Source organism: Thamnophis elegans, chromosome 10 (assembly GCF_009769535.1).
Source record: "Thamnophis elegans isolate rThaEle1 chromosome 10, rThaEle1.pri, whole genome shotgun sequence".
NCBI classification, from domain to species: Eukaryota; Metazoa; Chordata; class Lepidosauria; order Squamata; family Colubridae; genus Thamnophis; species Thamnophis elegans.
Genome location: NC_045550.1, coordinates 32897346 through 32921657, shown reverse-complemented (window position 1 = coordinate 32921657; position 24312 = coordinate 32897346). Strand labels below are relative to the sequence as shown.

Below are 24312 nucleotides of genomic sequence, written 5' to 3'. Positions count from 1 at the left end.
AGGGGACAGTGCTCATCTCTGTTTCTTAGCCAAGGGAGCTAGCCTTATCCAAAGATATTTCTGTGGTCGTGGCTAGCATGACAACATGCTGAGGTGCATGGTACACACTGATCTTTCCACTGATGTGGTACCTATTTATCTATTTGCATTTGTATGCTTTCGAAAGCTATGTGGGCAGGAGCTGGGGCAAGGAAAGGAGCTCACCTCATTGCCCAGCAATTCCAGTTTACAAGCTCTGTGTCTTTAACCACTAGCCACGGCACACACACCCCAATACAGATATCTCTATATTTATTAATAAAAGTACCGATTGTCTTAACGTCGAATGCTACTTTTTCAGGTAATTTCTGTCTATCCATCTCTCGGATCTTAATTATTCCCACCACCTTTTACATCAGTTTCATTCGTCTGCAAGTGAAAATGCTAGGATATGTTACCTCATCACGAGTAGAAGTGGAGCTGAACTAATGATGGAAAGTACTAGATTAGAAATTGGGAAGACTGCAAGTTGTAGCGCTCTTTGTCATGAAAGCTACCTCTGATTTTGGACCATTCATATTAACCAATTTCCAAGGCCAGATATAAATATAATAGATGTCAATTAATTGAAATACTTTTCTTGATATGATCATAAAGGCGAGTTCTTGTACTAAAAGATATTGGCAATATTGCTTGCCAAAAAAACCCAATATAGACCAGCAATGGTGTATCTATTACACACATATCAAACCTGACACTACACAACATCAGCAATGGTTGTAAGCTTGGGCAGGGTAGTAACTTCTTCAGGGTTAAGCAAGAACTATATTTGTTGGCTTTAATTTAACCTGTTTTAGCAGTTGATTCATTTGGAGCTATGTATTTATTACTTAAATTACTATTTTGCATGTGTCTGAGTCTTAATAATATTTCATTTTTGTAATTATATGATGTTTCTTGATATAATAGCACCAAACATCATTGAACTATATTTTAAAAATAAATAAATGTATATATAAGGAAGTCTAGTGGAAGAATCTTACCAGAACATCTACCCTGGCTGAATTCACACATCCAAGCTACTGTAAACTCTAGCCATTTTTAAAATAATTCACAATAAGAACAACATTGAAGAAAAGGAAAATAAGTAACATGCAAACTTAGTCCTAGCATTCCCATTTGATTTGGCTTTATTTTGTTTTGGTACTGGAGTATGTGACAGTCTAGCTAAGCTTTTGCCAGACACATTTGGTGCCTTAACAACATCTTTTATCTTTCATCGTGTCTCCTTAGATGCCTCAAGTTTTTGAAGAAGTCTGAATGAAATTGAGGCAGGGGGAAAATGCTATATTATCACCACGCGCTTCCAAGAACATCCATTTCTACATTCATTAATCTACAGTTAAATGAAGTATAGTCAGAGTAGGCCAGTATATCATACTATTTGCAGCTCTGATTTGCAAATCAGAGCATCTGCTCTGTAAGTGTGTGTTGGAGAGATTCAAAAATAATCATTCAAGCTTACCGCATAATGTTAACTTTAGTATTTTAAAAGATTACTATACTCTTTAAGTTTACTAAGTTACATTGGTTCATGTGGACAGGAGGCCAAGTGCAGTTTGCAAGCAGTGCAAATTAGGGGTTTTAATACTGTGGTGGAATAAGAGAGCCAAAAAAAGACTTCATTTTTGGCAACCAAAAAGCCATTTTATTTTCAGACATGATAACAGTCTAAACTCTGGATAACTTTTTTCCCTGTAATGGGGCCAGTATAGACTGTCAAATGTGTGTGATTACACAACAAATACATTTTTAATGACCCTTTTGCATGATGTATGATTTTATTTTATATTATTTATTTAATAATAAATAAATAAATAAAAATAAATATAGGTAATGTTAGCAGTTTCTGTTTCTTCCATAAACTGTTTGTTTACCTATGCTACTTGATTAGAATATTGGAAGAAATCGAAGGCCATAAGAGTCCAATTCCCTGTCCAGTATAACTACAGAAATTAAAACTTAAGTACTTAGTCTCTGTTTGAATACATCTATTAAAAGGGAGTCTACCATCTTCCTACATAATTGATTCCAGTAATCCTAACTCACATTTCATTTGCTGCACTATTTAAACATAATTTTTACAATGTTAATTTAAACACAATAAATATTACTTTAATGTGTATTAGCAATATGCACAAATCAGAAATGAATTTTATTTTCAGTCTAAAACAAATACATCATGTTCAGTGAATTCTAAACTTTTTTTTTAGATCTTTCACAATGCAGCAGAAATAAAATCCAAAATGTTTTTGTTCCCCTGAGTTGAAAGAACCTGAAGTGATTCTGGGTAAATTTTATGGAGCAATTGGAACAAAGCCAGGATGCTTCAGTCTCTCCATCAGAAACAAAGATGTCGCTGATGCATCTTCTGAATGGCCTGTATATGTTTCTCAATTGTCTCAGCAGCTCCAAACACTATATATCCCACTGGTCATGCACCCACTGATCTCAACATCTTTCCTACTTTCTTCCTTCTTTCAGTCACCATTACTGATGTCATGGTATATCACATCCTATCAGTGCAACCGTCCTGATTTTCTCAGCACTTTCCTTTTCATTCCTCCCCACCATCAGAATGTTTAAATGGACTGTGCACTAGTTTGGCTAGAACTAAGGACCACATGGAAAAATGGGGGTTTCTCCTAGACAACTAGGATATTTACTGCAAATGTGGCTCTATTCAAACAGCTATCAATTTTTTTAGCTATCCCCTTGGGATCAACATGCACATAGAAAGGCTTACTGGTCAGAAATACCCCTGCTATTAATGTGGCGTGGTACTGGGCTAGATCTCTATAAATTTATGTTTTCATTAAAGTTTTTAATCTTTTAAAAATTTAAATCAATAATATCCCTTTCTAGTTCCTGCATTTCTTGACACGAGACAAGATACGGTTGGCTGTCAACGGTAAAGGAATAGGAGTAAAAAAAAATACCACAGGCTAGGACGTGGTAGAAAATCTCTTGTAAGAGATATCTGTGATATGTCTGGACCTACAAATATAAACATTCAGGGAAGTTTTTTGTAACTCTATGAAAATGAGATTTTGAGGAAACCATGAAGAGTCAACAAAATTTAAAAAATGATCATCGAACAAATCAACCCACAGTTCTTAGTGGAGGCACAAAAGACCAGACTAAAATTATACTTTGGACTTAACAATTCATTTGAAGTTACAACAGCATTGAAAAAAATAACTTATGATCAATTTTCACACTTATCACTATTGCAGTCACATGATCAAAATTCAGGCACTTGGCAATTGACTCTTATTTATGATGGTTGCAGTGTCCCCAGGTGATGTCATCACCTGCAACTTTCTGACAAGCAAATTCAATGGGGAATCAGATTCACTTAACAAACATGTTACTAACTTAACTAGTGATTCTTTTAACAACTGTGGCCAGAAGGTCATAAAATGAGGCAAACTATTACAACTATCTTGTTTAACAACAAATTTTGAATTCAATTGTCATAAGTTGAGTACTACCTATATTAAGATTGAGGTTTCTTAAGTAGTCTATAATTCTGGAAGAGTGGAAGGAAATGATAACTAAGGTGATTAAGGACGAATTAAGGTAGATGTACACAATTATAGCAGTGATGGGGGCTGTAATTGGATGCAACCTCATGCTAGCAGATTTTTCCCCAATTGCTTTAGAGTCCGTTACTTGGCAATTTTGTCCAGACTAATGTTTAAAAAATCCTTTACTCTATACTCAGGACCTGCTTAAGAGTTTTCATAAACATTCAAGTAGGGATAGAACTTTTGAGCTGACCCACCATATCATTGATATTCTGTATCAGATTTGATTTTTATTAAAAATCAAATCTGATTTTTTAAAGCATTTCAAACAGATACCATCTGGACTGTTACATTTACTGAAGGCCCAGCTATACACATTGCCAGTGATAAGAATACCCCAGCGCCATGGGCTAAATATGATGAGTTCAGACCTGAAGCCCAAGCCACCTGAAACGATGTCTGTTTAGTAATAATTTATTTTTTATTGAATGTTCAACAATGAAAATGAAACATCCATCATTAAACTGTAAATTAATGTGTTGTTTGATCATATGTACTTCTAGTAATATAAATTCTTTGAAATTGCCAATATATTTGATGTGTTATGTAGAATGTGTTATGTAGAAACTATAAATATTTAATGTTTTTCTGGTTTAAACTTAAATCCATAAGTAAAAATTCTTTATTTTTCCTTGAATTATAACTGCATGCTTGGATTGGATGCTAATAATATTTTTTCAAGCAAGTTAACAATAATATAATTGCTTCATTTTATTTGCAATATCTCTTCCACAATGCATACGTATCCTCCACTGCATTAAAATACTTTCTATGATTGCTAAAAATTTAAAACCAAGCAGAGTACCTGGCAAACAATTACTTGTGGATAAGATTGTGCACTAGTTGTCACTTGCTTGCCAGGAATAAGGTATTGGTATTGATTTTTAAAGCCCTAAATCGCTTACTCCTAAATGCTTAGGAGGCCACCTCTCCCATTATAAAACTATATAGTTATTGAGTCTACTGGAAGATGTCTTTTTGAAGGAACGCTATCCAATATCATCTTTCTAGCATGTAGAAGGTCATCTGTGTTTCTCTCAAGTGCACAATGTGCTTCTTTAAGAATTGCAGTCTTCTGTATTAGAAATCTGTGAGGGCACCTCTTTTTAATCATTAGATAATTGTAATTATTTTTAATTTATATTTAATTTTTATACTACTTTTAAACATTAATTGCTTTGATCTGCCAGAGAAAAAACTACAATTACAAGTGAAAGATATAAGAAATGAAACAAAATCCACAAATGTACTTGCGTGCTATTACAAAACAATGATAATCAAAGGCTCTAACATGACTGGAGTATTTTTCTTGCTATTGCGTACTAAAATATTACATATTATTACATACATTACATTCATTTTCCAGTTACACCTGCAATCATGAGATATACTTTTATGTCTCCAGATATAAACAATTGAGCACTTAGGCATATTATAACAAGAATAGGGTAGTATATATTGAAGTATAGGGAGGCTGGAAATTAAATCTAATGAAAAAAGTTGAAACAGCTGAATATATTTGCCCAAGGAAGAAAAGGTGAAGGAAACAAATAATAGCAATCTTCAGCAACACCTGAAAAGATAATATGCAAAAGATTGAGCAGGTTTTTCTTGTGTTGCTTCATGTGGCAACATCAGCATCATTGGGTAGAAATTGCAGGGAAGCAAATTTGAGAAAACTTTTGGGAAAAATTCTTAAGATACACTATATTTCCAAAAGTATTTCGCTCACCCCATTCACATAATCAGATTCAGTTGTGAGCAAATACTTTTGGCAATATAGTGTATATTCAATAATGTAAGACACTGTTTAAAAAGACAGTTGTATCCTCTTGGATAGAAGTATTTAAGCAAAAACTCCATGGCTATCTACCAGGAATATGTAGTAGTATCCAACATTGTAGATCTTGCATTGAGTGATCATAGAATTGATTGTGTTAGATAATTTGATTTCCAAAATCCATTTTAACAGTTTTGAGCTTCTCGTGAATCTAATCACTGCTGTAATAAGAAGCTGCCAGTATAAGGGGGCATTCTCCTGACTTTCCTTAATGTTTTCTGTGTTTTCTTGCTGGGTGGTTGTTTATGGTACAGAAAACAGCAGGATAAAACTGTTTAAATCATATTCTAGGAAATGAGACAGCCAACCACACAATTAAAATGAAATTGGATTGTTATAGTTTTCTATGCCATAATACTGAATGAAATGTGCTTTTGAAAACTTTACTTTCTGGAATAAAGTTTTTTCTAAAATTCCACCTAATTACAATCCCCCCCCCTTAAGATTGGTTGGAAACATGCCAAGTATATTGGCTCCTTCCTCCTTTACTTCCCCGCTTTGGCTCTTTAGGGCACAAACGTGGCATCATTGGGGTTCACTAGAAAAGCAAAGGGCCAGAAAAATATGAAACCATAAGGTAATAAGCAGCTTAAACCTGCAATCATATTGTATTTGACTCTGTTGCTTAAAGGGGAACTTTGCGATATATTAAATACAGCTGGCCTATGCTTTCCATTTTTCATCATATTTGGCCACCTAGCTGGCAGATGTTATGAGCTCTAGTTCAGCACAGATGGAACTTTAAAAGCAGACTTTCCCCTCATTTGTTTTAGTGGGCCCATGCTAAGTCCATCTCTGAGGAAAGATACCGGCATAACAACTATTTTCCCATCGCATTAGCTGGGGCGAGGGGGGATTTTGAAAAGGAGCAACACAACGATACACTTTCATAAGTACGTTTTTCTTATTCTATTTATTATAATAAAAGCAGTTGAAAATATCACACTTCGCAGGGTGCCATACTTATTAATTTGAGGAAACCTATCTTCTGCCTTCTGTTTCACACATTCTTCATGAATAGCCATGCATGCCGCACCCAACCCTGCAAGGTCCCGATGCCACTAGGGATACGCCCTTAGTTTCTTGTCGCCACGCATTTCTGAGCTGCTCCCATAACCGGGAGAACACCCCCGCGTGCTACTCCAGGCACACCCCGCCCTCCTTCGAGGTTGCTGACTGGGCTCTTGGAACCGGGGGAATCAAAGCCCCGCCCCGGAAATCTGCGGCAGCCAATAGCAACGGGTATCGGGCAAAAGGGGAGGCAATGATGGCGCTGCCTTCTGAAGCGGGGAAGGGCCGAAGCAGGGAAGGCGCGAGCGAGCGAGCGAAGGAATGACCGAGTGGCAGCGGTGGCGGCCGTCCGTGTCCTTCCTGGCGGCGGTTTAAGGTGAGGGGCGCGTTCGAGAAAAGGACAGAACGACATACTGGTGAAGGGGTCTGGGCCTGGGGGTGGGTGGGTTCATCCTTTCAGAGCCGTGTTGAAAGGGGGGCCTTTTTAAACGAAGCCCCTTTGCTTTTCGCTATTGTCAACCGTGTCGGTTCCTAGGATCCGTGGCCCGAGGATATATGATGAGGTGGGGGCGTGAGGTTGAACCTGGGGTGGATTAGTAATCTTTTCCTAGAAAATACAAAACTACGGTCGTTTCTCTGGCCCCTGCCACTCCCTTTGACAGGGCGGAGCAAGCAGCAGCGATACCCCTACCAGATGGGTATCATATGGGATTCCTGTGACTTCTGGCCTGGAACCAGCGGTTGCCATAATCTGTGCACTCACTACATTTTTGCAGCCAAGATTTGATAGCTGTGTTAAATCTTGGCGATTGCTCCCTAGTATGCCGCACAACTTCTAACTGTAGAGAGGTTTGTCTTAAAACTGTTTTTCATTATAGAGTTAGGTTGTCTTTATCCTGATTCCATGCTAGCTGCTGAAAAATCAGCTGTGTATTTAAATAACTTTGTAATAACACAATGATCATTCTTCACAAAGGACGTTTTAAAAGCTGGCTCATGTCATCATGTACCTCAGCCTACTTTATTTTGTTTTTCTTCTAAAAAGCTTGTGGAACTCTGTCCTGTATGTTTTAAACGTTGTAATTATAAGTCCAAAACATTGTTCCTGAACATTTCTGCTTTTCTAATTTGCTTTAGCTAGAAATTTGGTTATATTCTAGTGTGTTTTCACAAGATTTGCATATGTGTTTCTTTATATGCTGATGATTTACAATTTTGCTGCAAAGAGAATATTTTAGAAATAGATGCCACCTATAGCTAAATAAATGACAGTAGGAGTTTATGTCTTTTTTGCAAAATTTTTGCACTGATTGAAGTTGCTGGAAATATTTTCTAAATTGTAGGTTCATTTTCTCTAGGTTCACATTGTAGCGTCAAACTGAATTAAAGGGGAAAATGTAATAAAAAACAATTAGAAACTAATAATTCTGGCTTCTAGAGAATGATTTACTGTATATACCAAAACGTAGACCCCCTTAAACAGTTTAAATTAAATGTATAAAGTGGTTGTCACTTTCTTCTAAACATTTTCTTACTTTTTTGCTCCACGAGCTTTGTACATTTTTAGTACAATAACATTTTCCCCTGGAAAAAAGGTAGTAAAGATATTAAAATTGATCTGTGGGGGCTGACCTTTGGTATACTATCTATATGTGTGTATGTTTGTGTATTACAATTCTGTTTTAGAATAGTGGGAATCAAAGCAATAAATTTGTTTGATTTCAAGTGTTAGATTTTTATAGTTACTAGTAATTATAAATTTGCATAAAATATTGCCTCTTATTTGCAATGATCATTTTTACTAAATTTTTCATACATGTTGGTATTAAATTATATTCTGTTTTATCATTTATTTTCTCTGGTTTTTAAAGCATTGTTTAATAACATAATACAGTAAAATGTTAAAAACTTCATTAAGACTGCACTGTTTTTGAAGTAATTCAGAAAAGATCCTTTGGGGTGCATAGGAGCATAAACATAGCATCTGCTTGCATCTCTTTCAAGCTACTGCATCTTCTCCTGCAAATAAATGGCTGCCCTCTGTAACTATTATGTGATTCTGGAGAAAATTGTAGCTATTTGAACAAGTTGAAGATGAGCATCATATTGGCACTCTGAAGCCAACTTTTTATAATTAAATCCGGAACATTACAAAACCCTTACTTGAAAAATAGTTTTGTTTCCAATTCTGGTTAATGTATGTCACATGACCAAGCTTGACTGGTCATTCAGATGAGATAAGACACAAAGATTGTTACAATATTACATACTAAGAAATAATTGAGTGCTATTACATCTATGTTTTTTTTCCTGAAGAAGATTTACAGATTATGGATACTCCATAGTGTATTCACCTTTGATCAAGTAAGAGTGCCATTCCCAGAATGTTGCCTCATTTCCCCTGAATACACATATTGTATCAGCTCCCTGATGAGCCTTATGTTATTTGTCATACAAATATTGTTTGTATATTTTTATTTTGGGATGCAGTCAAAGTGTTAACCTTGACCTTTTTAATTCATCATAGAATAGTTCAATTCTGACTAAATGGAATAAATGCTTACTTTCATATATTTCCCATCCTATACATTGAGACCAGGATAAATACCCAATGCATAATACAGTGATGTTTTAATGGAGGTGCATAGCTATGGAACTCTGGATAGGAATTAATTCTACAAGTTAAATGAAAACCCTTTCACCTGAAAGTACTTTTAAGTTTGGCTAGCTGCAGCCTTTCATATTTTATTCATTACTAGTTTTAGTTGTGCATTGTATTTAGTATTTTAATTGCATACTGCTCAGAACCTTACTGAGTGAAACCATCTAATAAACATAAATACAATTCAATTAGACCCCCTTAATATCTTACATAAATGCACTTTATTGCCCTGGCATCTTCAATCATATTTTTCTTGCAGGGCTAGCAATGTACTAGAAGTTGCAGATAATTGTTATGAGTTCATCTTTTAAACTATTTCATGCAAAATGTTTTGTAGCACTGGTGGCCAATAAAAGTGATAGAAAGTGACTTCATTACAATTAGTTTCCTTAAACTACCATTTAAATTAAAACTCTCAATCTGCCACTTAAAATAAAACTCAATATTGGGTAGTGGGTTTATTTATCTGTCTATCTCCATATAAATATTATGGATAAGATTTTTAAGCAATTGTCAAAAATAATTTTGATGAATTGAACCTAGATAACACACATATAACAATCTCTTCCAACTGTAAGAGTATTTGCTGACAATAAAAAGATTAAATATTGCTATAATAACTAAAATAAAATAAATTCTAAATAAAGCCTGCAAATAACTCTTAACTGTACTAATTGGTATTTCAGTTTTAGTCTGCATAAAACCATCAGGAAGAGCAGGGTTTGCTTGACAAGATTGGCTCAAGACAGAATTGGAAGAGGAACAGAACAAAATTAGAGCATAGAAGTTGAAAAGATGTATTCTCATTGAAAGTTTTTCTCTGCTTTAAGGGGGGGTGGTTTGTAGAAAAATGCAAGATCATGTATCCTTTAGTTGAGAGAGGGGAAAGGCTCTATTTTGGAGACAGAAATCCTCCTTGGAGACACAAGGGAAGGTTCAAATGAAAGATTACCTTTCTCAAGAGTCTCATTGGACTTGCCTAAAAAATAGCTGGCCAGCAGAAGTAGCCTGGATTCAGGCCACAAAATAGTACAAAAGTTCTCAAAATAGAATGACTTCATCATTGCAGATCCTCTTCCCTATCCTTCTTTGAGAGGAATCTTGCTGCTGTAACATACCTTTGCATTGTATCCTAGCAGTGTTTCTTAGTCCTCCAAGGAAGAGGCTTGGCCTTTTGAAGTAGGCTACAGCTGTAACTTTATCTAGGAAAACCAGAAATGTACCTCTTGCCTTTAGGAGTTTTCCACTGATGAGGTGGCTTTCTGTTATAATTATTTTTTTCTTTGGAAAAGTTGAGCAAGAGATGGACAGAGATTTGAGGATCTCGTTTCTGTTTGTCTATGGAGATCCTCAGTCTTTCAGGTCAGAGGTGTCAATCTCATGTTGTCATAGCAGCATCTCATAACGTATCACAATTTTTCCCCTTCGCTAAATCGGGCGTGGGTGTGGCCAGCGTGTGACGCATCCGGCCCATAAGCTGCAAGTTTGACACCTAGTCATAGTTGTCTCAAAGGTGTTTTTTTTTCAAAAGGCAACTGGACTTTTTTTTGAAAAAGCACTTTTGAGTCACTTCTGTTTGGTTATCTCAATAGATAGTATTGTCCAAGCAGAATACTTGGGTAAATGTCAGGTTGGTGGGGTTGGAAGACTACAATTGTTGAATTATTAGGCAGAAGAAACAAAAGCATGTCTTGATTGGTGTTAAACCATTGAAGCAAAAAGGCATAGTGGAAGGATGATGCTATTCTGGATCAGACTTCACAAGCCAAGTAATAAATCCTGACTCTTCAAATACTAAACCATGTATAAAGAAAGTTGTTTGTGGTAGAAATTTTAAAATCTCAACATGGCCAAAAAGGCTGATTTATTGCAGCAAGAAATGTCACATACATAGACCAATCTATTGCAGAAAATAGAAATTCAGCCCTGTATGTTTGCTCTGGGGTTTAAATCTTAGCCTTTTCTTCCTGCCTTTCTAAATCAATGGACTTTGCCCTGTTTTTTTCCTCAAGTTGAGAGTCAGAAACATTTGCTAAGTGTTTATATAATGATTCTATCTAACTTGGCCATTGCTGGATCCCAGCTAGTTTTAGCCTTTACCCAATGGAATGGAGTGGGTGCATGTTATCATTCAGCATTTCTTGACCTTGATTGACCCCTTAGCTGGCAAAGTAGTAGTAGCAGAGTTACAGGTGTATAATAGCATACATAGATTAAATGAAGATCCAAGTTCCTTTTTTATTTTCCAAACATATTATTATTTTTAGAAATAACCAGAATTGGACTGTTCTACAAAGTACATCTCTTGACTACTAGGATTTAATCAAAGCAAAGTTCTTACTTTTTATTACCTTTTTACAGAATCATGATGGGAGAAATTGCTTTCAAAATATAATTCAGATATTAATATTTACTGTCAATAAACTATCATTCAGAAGATGGATAATATGGATGAACAATTAGCAGCTGTTTGGTGCTCTTAAAAAAGGACAACCTTTTATTATAGTGAGAAAGCTATTTGAGCTCAGATTTCCCTTTAGCAAATTCATTTATTCATTTATTTATCTCGAATTTATATGGCTGTCTATCCCTCACAAAGTGATGCTGGGCAGTGTACAGTAATATCTATTTTAAAAAATACTACAAAACTAATTAAAAATAATTAAAACAATAATCATGGATAAGACAAGACCATAACAAAGAAAATATCACAGTACATACAATACAGCCAGCTTGTGGGGGCCCCTGATATTAGAGGATTCCCAGACTTTCTGGAAAAAACATGTTTTCCAGAAGGCCACGAGGGTTGGGCCTAACTTTACCTCTGAGGAGATTATGTTCTAAAGAGTAGGCGTTGTGGCAGGAATGACCCCCTTCCTAGGTCTTGTCAGATAAAATTCTTTTGGAGACAGGACTTGCAGTACACATCTCCTGTTGAACCTGATTGGATGGGTAGAGGTAATCTTGAAGACACAGTCTCTCAGATAAACTGGCTCCATGTCATGTAAGGCTTTAAAGGTCAAAACTGGTCCCTGCATTGACTGCTAAATGTGCTCAAGTAGCTTTGCTTCAATAGTGCATTGCAATCTATTCTACATCTTTCCTTGAAAATGAATGTAGACTTCAAGCTTAAAATACAAATGGTACCGTAATTTTAGGCATGGCACTAATATAAAAAGTAAGACATTAGTAATTAAAATCATAGCCTCAAAGATATTTTAAATTAATGATTGACATGTATTGTGTGTTCTGTGGACAGAATTCATATGGAGCCATTGGCTAAGGATTATGAGAATTGCCAATACATCTGAAGGATGTATTGCCCAGACTGGAGAAAGCTTCCCAGTGACTTATTTTATCCAGTGAGGCTGCCAAGATTCCTTTCCCTTTTTAATGCCACAGACAACTATGGGCAAAGGTTCAGACATTCAGTGGGCTATAAATGGAAAGGTTATGAGATTATTGTCTGTGCTTGTACTATTTTGATTGAGCTGAATTATTTAACTGAACTAAAACATTAGTAGTGATTTTGATTTTTTAAAGAACAATTTGTTCCCTATGTAATGGCTATTACTAAAGACATGAATATAAATTTACATACTGTATCAGTTTTTATTTTAAGAATTGTAAAACATCTTTTAGGAACAGTTATTTTGCAGTAATGCCAAAGTTTTATGCAATTGGATATTGAGGCATTTTTTTAAAATCATATAAATATGCATATAAATGCAATATTAAGAAGCATATAAGGCGGGAAACTATGTGTGCATGTGTGTTAGAGAGTAAAACTTTACTGGTATGAACTACATATCCTCTGAACCAAAATATACCCCAGTTTATCTTTCTTGAAATTGAAATAGTGCTATTTGGTTAGTTGTATTATGCTCTGAATACATCTTCTTGCAACAATGTATAGAAGACTCCAATTGTATATTTATTTATATTTAACAGTATTTATTGGCCATCCAATCCATGTTTGAATATATGCTCCATCTACATTTGGAAATGAAATTAAACCTCCAATCTTTGATTCAGTATTATGAAATAAAAACATTGTATTTCCTCTCTGGTCTCTTATAATATGCCTGGGGCTTGTAGCTGATGTTGAAACTTGGTGAGCACACTGTATCCTGAATGTGAATGGCATTTCATTTTAATAGCTCAAATATATTACAGTACATTGTTGCAAACTTTCAACTAGATGAATGATGCACAGGTTTATTATAGAATATACATTGGTTTGACTACTAAATGTGCAAGATGAATTGCAGAACTGGTAATTTGTGAATCTCATTGTTTAACCTTGTTTATTTCTTCCAAAAGTTGTCCTTCTTATTACACAAGCTGACAATTTTAGCTTCCTATCATTTTGAGATAGTAATACACACAACTTTATTATAAAGCAAAGTTTGCTTTTAAAGCCTTTAAAATAGTACAAAAGTAGCCTTAGAAACTTGAAAGTAATTCCTGTGTTCACTTTAGATTATTTGGATTATTGCCGGATGTGAACCAATGGGAGAAATAGAAGGCACGTACAGAGTATTGCAAACTCCAGGATCTCGTTGGGACTGCAGAAAAATTCTGGAGTGAGTACTCTGGAACCAGGACAGAATATTTCTTCTGCCATGGTCTCAACATCTCCTAGAACTTTGAAAGATCTATACAAATCAAGTCAAGCTTTGGATAACACTCAGAGTAAGTTGATATTGAGGTAAGATTTCAGCAAGGTGTTTTGGTCCCAAATGTTTAAACTTGCTCTTTGGAAAATGGATTCATTTGAGTGAGAATGTGTTGTTTGAATCTAGACTCATGATTACATATTTAAAAGCATTTTAACACTGAATTAAATGGGAATGAATGCTTTATTAAGGTGTATATGTATGTATACATGCTTAGGGATGTAGTTAATTCCTCTATCCTAAAAAGTACTACACTATTATATGACATTCTTAAAAATATAACAAGTCTAATGAAGGTTTCCATTGATTTGCAACCATACAAGCACTGGTTTTATCTTTAGTGAACGACTTACTAGAAGCTTCCAAATGTATTTCATAATTGTATAATGTTGTCATTTTGTTTGGCTGTTGTATGGCTAAAAAAAACATTGCCGATAGTCACTATAGATCAGTTTATTGACATTTTTAGCATTATCAGAGAAAGCATTGTTCACATTGTCTCCAGAATGGCAATTTCATAGAATCATAGAGCTAGAAAACGTGAAGGTCATCTAGTCCAACCCCATACATTTGTATGAAGTAGATTGTTCTTCCCAACTCAGTAAGATATGTATAGCCATTTTTCTTAATTATCATAAAAAACAAATCATATTCTTAAAGCCAGCTGTCTTTAAATAATAATGTTTTGTGCATAAACATATGCAACAATTGTTATATTTTTCTTTTTTCTACCAGCACACGGACACATTTATATTTTGATTCTTTGGGGGGATATTTTCTTCATAAAAACAAAATTTATTTCTTGGGAAAGTGTATCAGCTTTAGAATTTGGGGCGTGGCAGAATTAATGCTTTCAAATCCTATTAGACTAGTGTTCTTCAATAGATTGAATACTGTTTAGCATAGTCTGCATCTTGTTGCCAGTCACAAAAAAGACTAAATTCCAGAAAGAATTATTGCCAGATGTTTGTCATGACACTGAATATTCTAAATTTGGCAAATAAACTGCCTGAAACTTATTTTTATCTGCCCTCAAAAGAGAGTTAGTATTCTGGCCGAGGATTTACAGGCTGTTTCTGCAAAAGCAATTTAGGTTTGTGTTGTCCCTGTTATTTGGTCTGAAATATGGTAAAACCTGTTATTTCTTAATGGCCTGAGTTTCCTTTGAAGAAGTTTTTAAGAACAACAGTTTACCTCTCATTCAGTATAGTGAAATCAAAACAGGAATTGGGGTTCAAAGAATGCATCATTCAAGAGGTGGGATGCGTTGTTCTTGATAAGAGTAACACACTAATTTTAGTGATACTGATTTTCTAGTTCTGTTGAGAATTGAGAGTGTTGAAATTTGAAGGTCTTATATTGACCCTTTTTGTTATGAAGTTCAGGGATAGTGACATAAAATTATTTTTGGATTACTGGTAGCATTTTGACTGTAGAGTACCTCTTCAGTTTTTGGCTGTTGTACTTACTTGTCCTATTTACCCCAGATCAGTCTAGGTGTCCCTGGAAGATGGAAGATCTTAGTACAAGCATCGAAAAACTTCTTTTAAAGTGCATTAATATTATTATTTTATTTACTTTCCTAAAGTACTAAATTGAATTAAATCTCCATATTGTTTTTTTTCCTCTAGTAAGAAAAGATTTTTTTGTTCCTTCAAATCAATCTTGACTCCCAGTAATAGACAGACAACCCCTGCAGTTTATCCTAACACCATGAATACAATTTCATTCACCTGCAGGTAGCTCTTCATTATGACCTGGCCTTCTTTCAATGGCCCTAAAAATAAATTTGCCTTTTTGTCATGAAGGTTCTTGCAATAACCCTTCTCTTGGAAATCTCATGGGAATGCAGGATTCAACTTAAATAGATACTCTGTTAGACATACTGTACAGGTGATCTCCATTCAGCAACTATAATTGGGACAGCAAATTGGGTCATTAAACAAAAATGGTTGCTAGTGAAAATGACACAGCAATGACTGTGCTTTATTTCAGCTTTTCTTTGCTTTAGAAAGGAGACAACGCCAGACAGCCAGGTGAGCGAAATGCAGGGAACATGACTCATAAGAAAGCTGGTTTAAAAATTCCTAGCACTTTTCTTTCCATGTCCCGCATCCTATGGTAAGGTTCCATCCATGCTGGGATAATTAGCATAAGAGAATTAATGTTTGTATTTACATTCATTGGAGAAGAAGGGATTATAAGAGAATAGCAGGCATGCAATGAGGATACAGATAGAAATAGAAACACTTGCTGTTTGCCTAGTATGATTTTGTCAGTATCAGCAGGCTAGAGGGTTCTAATTAACTAATTAAGGTCACAGAACTGAGCTTGTTAACTCCCAGTTAACACTTTTTATGGATGCCTTGTAGAGAAAAGCAGCTCAAGAAGAGTAGCTTGTTTAGGGTAATGTCTGCATACACTATAAAAGGGAGGAGGGTGTATCAGACAAAAACAAAAAACAAACAGGAACAGAAATATAAAAACTGATTGACAATAATGGTAACATGTAACAGATGCTGTGAAGGTTGTAAATGTGGATATTGTTGCAAAATTAATTTTTTTCACTACTGTATTTTAACAGTTAATGGTTATTGTCCAAGTTGCGAAATGAGGACTACCTGTATGAACAACTTTAATAAAATAATCTTTAGTAAGATAAAGAACTGCTTAAAAATGTGATGCTACATATATTTATGACCAGGGAGTCCTCGATGTACGACCACAATTGAGCCCAAAATTGCTATTGCTAAGCAAGACTGTTGTTAGATGACTTTTGCCCCATTTTATGACCTTTATACAGCAATCATTAGTGAATCCCTGAAGTTGTTAAGTTAGTAACATGTTTGTTAAATGAATCTAGATTCCTCATTGACTTTGCTTGTTAGAAGGTTGCAAAGCTGAATCACATGACCACAGGACACTTCGATCATCATAAATACATGCTAGTTCTTTCTATGTGGTCAAATTAGAGTATTTAGAATGTTTTACAGCTTATCTTGATTTCTCTGTGTGTGTGTGTTATGCTGAATCTAAAACGTTACCATATTCAGTCCAGAATTTGCACTTATCTTTCAGATTCTGTTTAGTTTTGTGTTACACAGCTGGGCCCCCAGACCATATCATTATTCCATATGACATTGGATTCTTAAGTTCCTATATACTGATAGTCTTTGATCTATGACCACAATTGATTTGTAAATCAAGGACTACCAGTATAGTTCTTAGTTCATGCAGCAGGAAAAGAGTGTTTGAGACGAGGAGTCTCCTTGTATTTTTGCTTGGTTAATGAACATGTTTGCTACTTAATTTTAGAACCCTGGCCAAGTCTTTGTGCAATTGATTAAACTGTGTATTTCCCATTGCTAAAAGGAGAAATGTTAGTCCCTGGAACTTCAGAATTGAATTACATAATGCAACACAGTCAGATGGATTTTTTGTTTGTGAACATTAGAGTATATACTATTGTATTAAGAGAGTAAGAAGTTAGCAACCATAGAGATTTGGATTATATTCCGGAACACAAAATGGTCTTGTACATGTTAAAAAAGAGAAATGTTAATTAAATGTTGATTACTGTAAATCCTATCGTGTTATTTCTTCAAATATTTTCTGTTAATTATGGAAGTATTTCTTTCAAAGTCTTCTCATTATATAATATGTTTTGGGTATAGAAGAGATTGCCATTTTGCCTATCTCAGAAGACGTTCAAAATAAGGGAAGAAAGTTACTTGAGAATTATACCAGTTGAAATAAAAGGATACTAAAACAAGTCATATAGAGAAGATAAAGTAAAACTAAGCTATTGGGAGAGGTTTGATAGATTTTATAGAACAACTGTTAGTTATATAAAGAAATTGAGCTATAGACAGCTTTAGTTTGATAAATCGGAGCAAACATTACACAGCAAATAGGCAGTGGCTTAAGTCAGGTTTTAATTTAGCTAATTTATACCCGAATCTAAAATCTTTTGTTAGCCAAAAACTGGGTCCTTTGTGTGTAGATCATGGAATATTCTGCACTTTGGTTACAATCCATTTTATAATCCTTAATCCTTACATTAACTAATGGTAATACTAAGGCTATGTAAAACTATTTGCATACCTAGATAGATGCAAGACTAATTCAATGCATATCTTTGAATCATTGTTTGAACTGTCAAGCATCACATCCTTTTAAAGGCCCACTTGGCTACTTTGAGGAACTCTCACATCTTCTGGGTATACATGTACATCAGTGGTGGGGTTGCGAGCAGTACACTCTGGTACAGGCGTACCGGTGCCTGCAGTATGGTGCTTCGCAGAAGCGTTCCTGAGCTGTATTTGACCCAACCGGAGCCATTTGCACATGCACATGTAGCGTACAGCACCTGTGCAACGCTCACACCAAGCAGCTGGAGCATCACAGGTGGTGGATGTGCATGCATGCGCAGCGCACGTGCACGTGGTGAACGCCCGGGCCCCATCACAGCGTACCAGTTGCGATGGGATCCAGAACCCACCACTGATGCACATGTACAAATAGTGATTTAACAGGATTGCTTCTGAAGTGCTTTGGCAATGCACTTTTGCTTCAATAGCATACTGGTGGAAAATACTTTCTGTATGAACATGCATGTTTAGACAACAAGCTCTTAAAGAGGTCATATCAGACTTTTAAGTGGACATGGTGCTTTGATATGTAAGGAATCAGATTTTGAGAGTGTACAAAGCCCTAATGGTGATGTTTCTAATTAAAAAATTACGTAAGGTAGGTAAAATATGACCTACCCTAGAAAACTAGCATTTCCAGTTTTTCTGGGCAACATGAAGTTCAAATAGATCTAGTTTTTCTAGTTACTCTTTTCTTTGTTAAAATTAAGGTTGCAGGATTTTATATGCAGCACTGTAGCTATGTTGTAAATCTAAACTGTACTCGGCAATAAAAAAATTGAAAAATATTTCACAATAGGAAATTGTTGGGTCCTTTGTGCAATCTGAATTCAGTTGTTTTTTTCCAGACATTTCAATACCAGACTAGATAATCTCATTGGGTGGATTGGAATTGATGATGTTATTTGATTTAGTAATGAAACATCTGCAAGAAAACGATCAAGTTCAGAGAGCATCAAGTTCATCTCTGAACTACAAATCTTCTTTTCAAATGGGAAAGTTCTATTGCAACTTTATAAACTTTAAAGACTTATGGACTTGCAGTGTTGTCGTCAAGATTGCAACTATGTGAGACTAATGTATGAAACTTTCAGTTTATGATATGTTTCTTGAAAACGCATAAAATTTTAAGCTGAGAGTATAAAGTACATTCCGGTTTTCTAAGCAGGTATAAATCCATTGCATGAATTATTAGGGATATTTATTAGTAACACAGATAATTTACAGGTAGTCCTCAATTTATAACTATTCCTTTAGTGGACTGTTTGAAGTTACAACAACACTGAAAAAAGTGACTTATGACTGTCTTTTACTCTTATGACCACTGTAACATCCTGCCATAATCACATGATCAAAATTTGGATGCTTGGGCGATTGGCATGTATTATGACGGCTGTGGTGTCCCAGGGTTATATGATCACCTTTTGCGACCTTCTAACAAGCAAAGTTGTCACTTAACAATCCTATTACTAATTTAACAGCTACAGTGATTAATTTAACAACTGTGGCATGAAAATTCATAAAATTGGGCAAACTGCATGCTTAGCAATGGAAATTTGGGCTCAATTGTGATTGTAAATTGAGGACTGTCTGTAGATGGGGGTTCCCTGGGTAAAGTGATTAATGATCAGAGAATTTCTTAGGAAAATCTCTTAAGGATAGTTCAGAAGATTCAGCTGACAACAATGTGTATGGTAGTAAGACTTTTCCTCGTTCCAGGAGCTGTGAACATATGGCATAACTTTCTTGGCTTTATATTATTTGTTATTATTTGTTAAAATTTATTTGCTGTCCATCTCTTCACGCTACTGGGAGCAGCTTACAACAATAAAATGTAAAAAAATGATAAAAATGTAAACATATATTAACACATTTTATATGTTTTTGAGTTCTTTCTAAACTCAGTTTTGGAGTCCTAGGTTGTGAACTTAATCCCTAATTTACCCACTAAAGATGGAGTAGCCTGTGTTAATCGTATTAGCTGCCATGTTTGCTTTAGTGGACAGAGCTGAAATTTTACCACAAATCTACTCTAAATAGGGAGAAATCTATGTGACAGATTAAAATTTGGGAATTTTTAAAGGTTGCAAGGTTTATGGCAGCTTTTAATACAGATAGTCCTTGACTTAGGATCACAATTGAGCCCAGAATTTCTGTTGCTAAGCAAGTCATTTGTTAGTGAGTTTTGCCCTATTTTATTATCTTTCTTGCCACAGGTGTTAAGTGAATCATTGCAGTTGTTAACACCATTAGTAACGCAGTTGTTCAGTGAACTTGGCTTTCCCATTGATTTTGCTGCTCAGAAGGTAGCAAAAAGTGATCACAAGAACTCAGGACACTGTAACTGTCATAAATACCGGGTCAGTTGCTAAGCATCTGAATTTTGATGACATGACCATGAGGATGCTGCAAAGGTTGTGTGAAAAACGGTCATAAATCACTTTTTCCAGTGCCATTGTAACTTCGAACAGTCACTAAATGAACTGCTGTAAATCAAACGGAAATTTGGCCAAATGTAGTTGTGAAGACTGTCAGACAGTCTTCACAATATGACAGTCTTGAGGGGTAACTCCTCATTGGGGCATTTTTGCTAATCCAATTCAATATCAGTACAAGTCCCTCCACCTTTATGAACAATGGTAAATAAAGAATGCTAAAAGCTGTCAGATTATAAGAAAGATCATGCATCTATTGTTATATAATTTTAATTTCCTTCCGGTGTACTTAAAATCTAAAGTTTAATTTAAAGTAACTTTGATTATGTATATATTAGATGATTTCTTAAAACCAGATGATCTGTTGAAATATACTGTATATATAGGATGTTTATTATGTATATATTAAGATATATTTTGAAAAGGAAAGAAATAAAGTGCTATAGAATTTTGTTGTTATGTATGCAACATGAAAATGGTAATAGTACAAAAAAACTTACACACTGTACTGCAGTGACGTGCGATGAGGTTTATGGCTGGTGAGGCACTGACACAATTTTTTTATACTTGTGGACTTCAACTCCCAGAATTCCACAGCCAGGCATGTTCAGTCCGATTTAAAGCGACAGCATTTGTTTTTCTCCTTTGCAAAATAAGTTTCCTTCTTTCTTTTTCTTCTCCTTCCTCTCCTTCCTCCCTCTCTCCCTCCCTCCACCCCTCTCACACACACACAACACACCACACAAAGTTGGATTGGAGGGAGTCAGGGAGACCACAGGAGGAGGCAGGAAGCCAGTCAAAGAGCCATACTGGAGCACACACACTTTCCCCCAGCCCCGAAGGATCCAGCCCAGCTTCGCTGATTACAGGTTTAAAAAGACAACATGGCTCTGCCTGAAATCAAACTACACTTGGGGAGGGAGAGCACTTCCCTCCAGTCTTTGCCCAAAGCCCCGCACCAGGAAGATGACGTTTTAATTCCTCCCCCTCCCTCCGACCCATGTACTTTTCCAGCTGTTTCAGAATGGATTTCAACTCTGCTCTTGCCTGTCATCATGAAAAGAAAAAAAATGTAAAAGGAAAAATGCAAGAGCTGAGATCAGACTGAGCTAGTTGCTGCCAGAGTCACCGTGGATGACTCTGCTTAACTGTTTAAAATATTCTCTATAAAAGCGCTCTCTACAGGAGAACGCAGGAGAACCACGTGCCTCATCGACGTCAGGAATTTTTCGGCTTTTAACCCTTGCTTAACTCTGCTCGAGTGATCATAAAACGCCTAAAATCAGACTAGATGAAACACGTGGTTCTCCTGTCTCCTCCTGTAGAGGGCGCTTTTTTAGAAGCTTTTTTAAACAGTTAAGCACTAAGCAGAGTCATCCATGTTGACTCTGGCAGCAACTAGCTCAGCCTGACCTCAGCTCTTGCCTTTTTCCTTTTAGATTTCTTTTTCTTTTCATGATGACAGTGGTGAGGATCTGCCTCCCCTGCCTCCCTGACTGCACATCACTGCTGTACTGCTATATACATATATAGCATATTTTTCTTGATTTGAACAGTTTAAAACTTTGATTTTTTTTAATACAGACCCTTGAAATTAACATTAGCATTTTTTAACATTTAATCCACCTTGAGTATCATAAAACTTAATTATATTTTTTTATTTTTCCAGTCAAAATGTTGTGGCCAGAAACTACTGACAGATATATTTAATCGTCTGAATTTGATTGAATCTGACTATTTTGGAATTGAGTTCCAAAACATGCAATCATGTTGGGTATGTAGCATGTTTTTCCCCCCATTATTTTCATTCTTTGATTTTGTTTGTTTGCTTAGAAAAGTCTGTAGTGAAAAACACACCCAGATTTTCAGCCTCTTTTTTGAGGGAAAAGGGTGTGTCTTATACTCTGAAAAATACTGCAAATTCCATAATCCTCAACAGAGGATCCTTCACCAAGAAGTCCATCTACAAAAAATATAGCTACTGTGTTGTTTTGTATTTCATTTATTTTTTCAACTTGGTTTACAGATCTTGGTTCACATAACTCAATAAGCAACATGTAAAGTAACTTGAAGTTTTGCTTCATGGAATGAACTAATAGATTCAGTTTTGCAACTAAACAATATTACATTCAGTATGCTGTTCAGAGGTAATATTCAGCAGGTTCTGACCAGTTTCGGAAAAAAATTCTGGTAGTGAAAATTTTGAGTAGTTAGGAGAACCAGTAAATAGCCCCCATCTATTCTCTGCCTTTTGAGTCCCAGCTGATCAGGAGGAAATGGGGATTTTGTAGTAACCTTCCCCTGGAGTGGGAAGGGAATGGAGATTTTACAGTATCCTTCCCTGCCATGGACACCAAGCTCCGCCCACAGAACCAGTAGTAAAAAAAATTTGAATCCCACCACAGATGCTGTTGTTAATTGGATCAAGCTCCAAAATATTCAAATGGACAAATTTTTCTTGAGATTAATTCCAAGAGTGTTTTCCTTTAATTAGAATATATTGCAATTCCTTATCCCATTTTTTCACTACATTTCTGAAAAGTATGTTAACAGATGTTTTTATTTACCAGATTTAGTTTAGCTAAATTGGTTTTTAAGTGAGAGATGCAAGCAGATAATTTTTACAATTGTTAGAATTGATTTAGTTGCATGATAATGTTTGCCTGTTTATCTGTCTATTTCTTTAATTCAGATTTGGTTGGAGCCGATGAAACCTATTGTAAAACAAGTAAGAAGTAAGTGTATATATTTATAATTAAATGTTTCTTTCTGGAATTTAGCTGAAACAACACTTTTTAGAAAATGATGCTGCTTATATACTGGAATGTATATTTTAAAAACATGTTGCCACCCCCATTCCAGTAGTGGTATTCTACCGGTTCTTATCAGTTCAGGTGAACCGGTAGTGGCGGCTGCCCACCTGCCCCAATGTAATGCACGGTCTGTGCATGTGAAGAAGACAGTGCGCATGCACAGAAGGTGGCATGTGTGAGCGTATTGAGCGCGCGCACATCTGCTAACTGGTAGCAAAGGTAAGTGAATCCCACCACTGCCCCATTCCCAAAGGCTGAAGCTGTTTTAAAGTAATGATTAGCCTTAATTAAGTTAATTATACTATTCTTTAAATTGTTGTAACAAAAATAACAATTTAACAAATTCAATAATACAAATGCTGATTATTTTATTGTATTTTCACTTATAGACCAGGATTTATTTTTCTCAGATGGCAGAAGGCAGAACTTGTCCTTTTAGCTAGCTTCAAAATCCTCTTTTGTTTTATTTGTTTGAATTGAAGTCCTCAATTTCCCAATAACATTGGTTCTAAATCCTAAATATATTCTTTTAATTGGATAGGAATTCTTAGTCTCAAATTCTTAATGTTGTAGGCTATGATGAAATAAGAATGAATCTTTGATTTATGAATGTTTTCTTATGCTTTTTTGTCAATTTTAGGGAAATAATGTTGTTTTCATATGTTAGAAACAATAAGAAAATATTTATGAAATTACTTTCAAATGAGAGGTTTGAGATAGGGCCCAGAGTTTTCAGGGCAGCAATAGCAGTTATATAAATGTGCAACAATTACTTGGCTACAAGGCCATCAGGCATTGTAAAAAGAGTAAATTAATTTGTGGGCAGAGCAAGAAAGCAGCGAATTTAAATACTTTTAGATATAAGAGCAATGTGCACTAATGATATATAGCTAATTAGATCTGAAGTGAAAAAGCCGGTTCAGAAGAGTTGTGGGCGGGTTTCTGGAATATTTTTTTAAAAGCCATGCCTTAGTGTGAGTTTGCATATCAGTTGCACAGTTCCAGGAAAGCTTGATTTAAGAACAGAACATAAATAAGTAAAGGAATCTGCACTTTGTACATTTTTTGGTCTATAAATCCAGTTGGCTTCCC

General features: G+C 35.5%; 1 protein-coding gene across 1 annotated transcript in view; it reads left to right on the top strand.

Moving 5' to 3' along the window:
• Window positions 1-6725: 6725 nt before the first annotated feature.
• The window catches only part of FARP2 (FERM, ARH/RhoGEF and pleckstrin domain protein 2), a 59227-nt gene continuing 41640 nt past the window's right edge, over window positions 6726-24312 (top strand). The window contains 6 exon segments of the mRNA XM_032225659.1: window positions 6726-6856; window positions 13625-13703; window positions 13706-13853; window positions 15833-15857; window positions 22077-22181; window positions 23100-23142. Of these exon segments, the coding sequence (XP_032081550.1) occupies window positions 13655-13703; window positions 13706-13853; window positions 15833-15857; window positions 22077-22181; window positions 23100-23142 (370 nt within the window). The 5' untranslated portion in view covers window positions 6726-6856; window positions 13625-13654.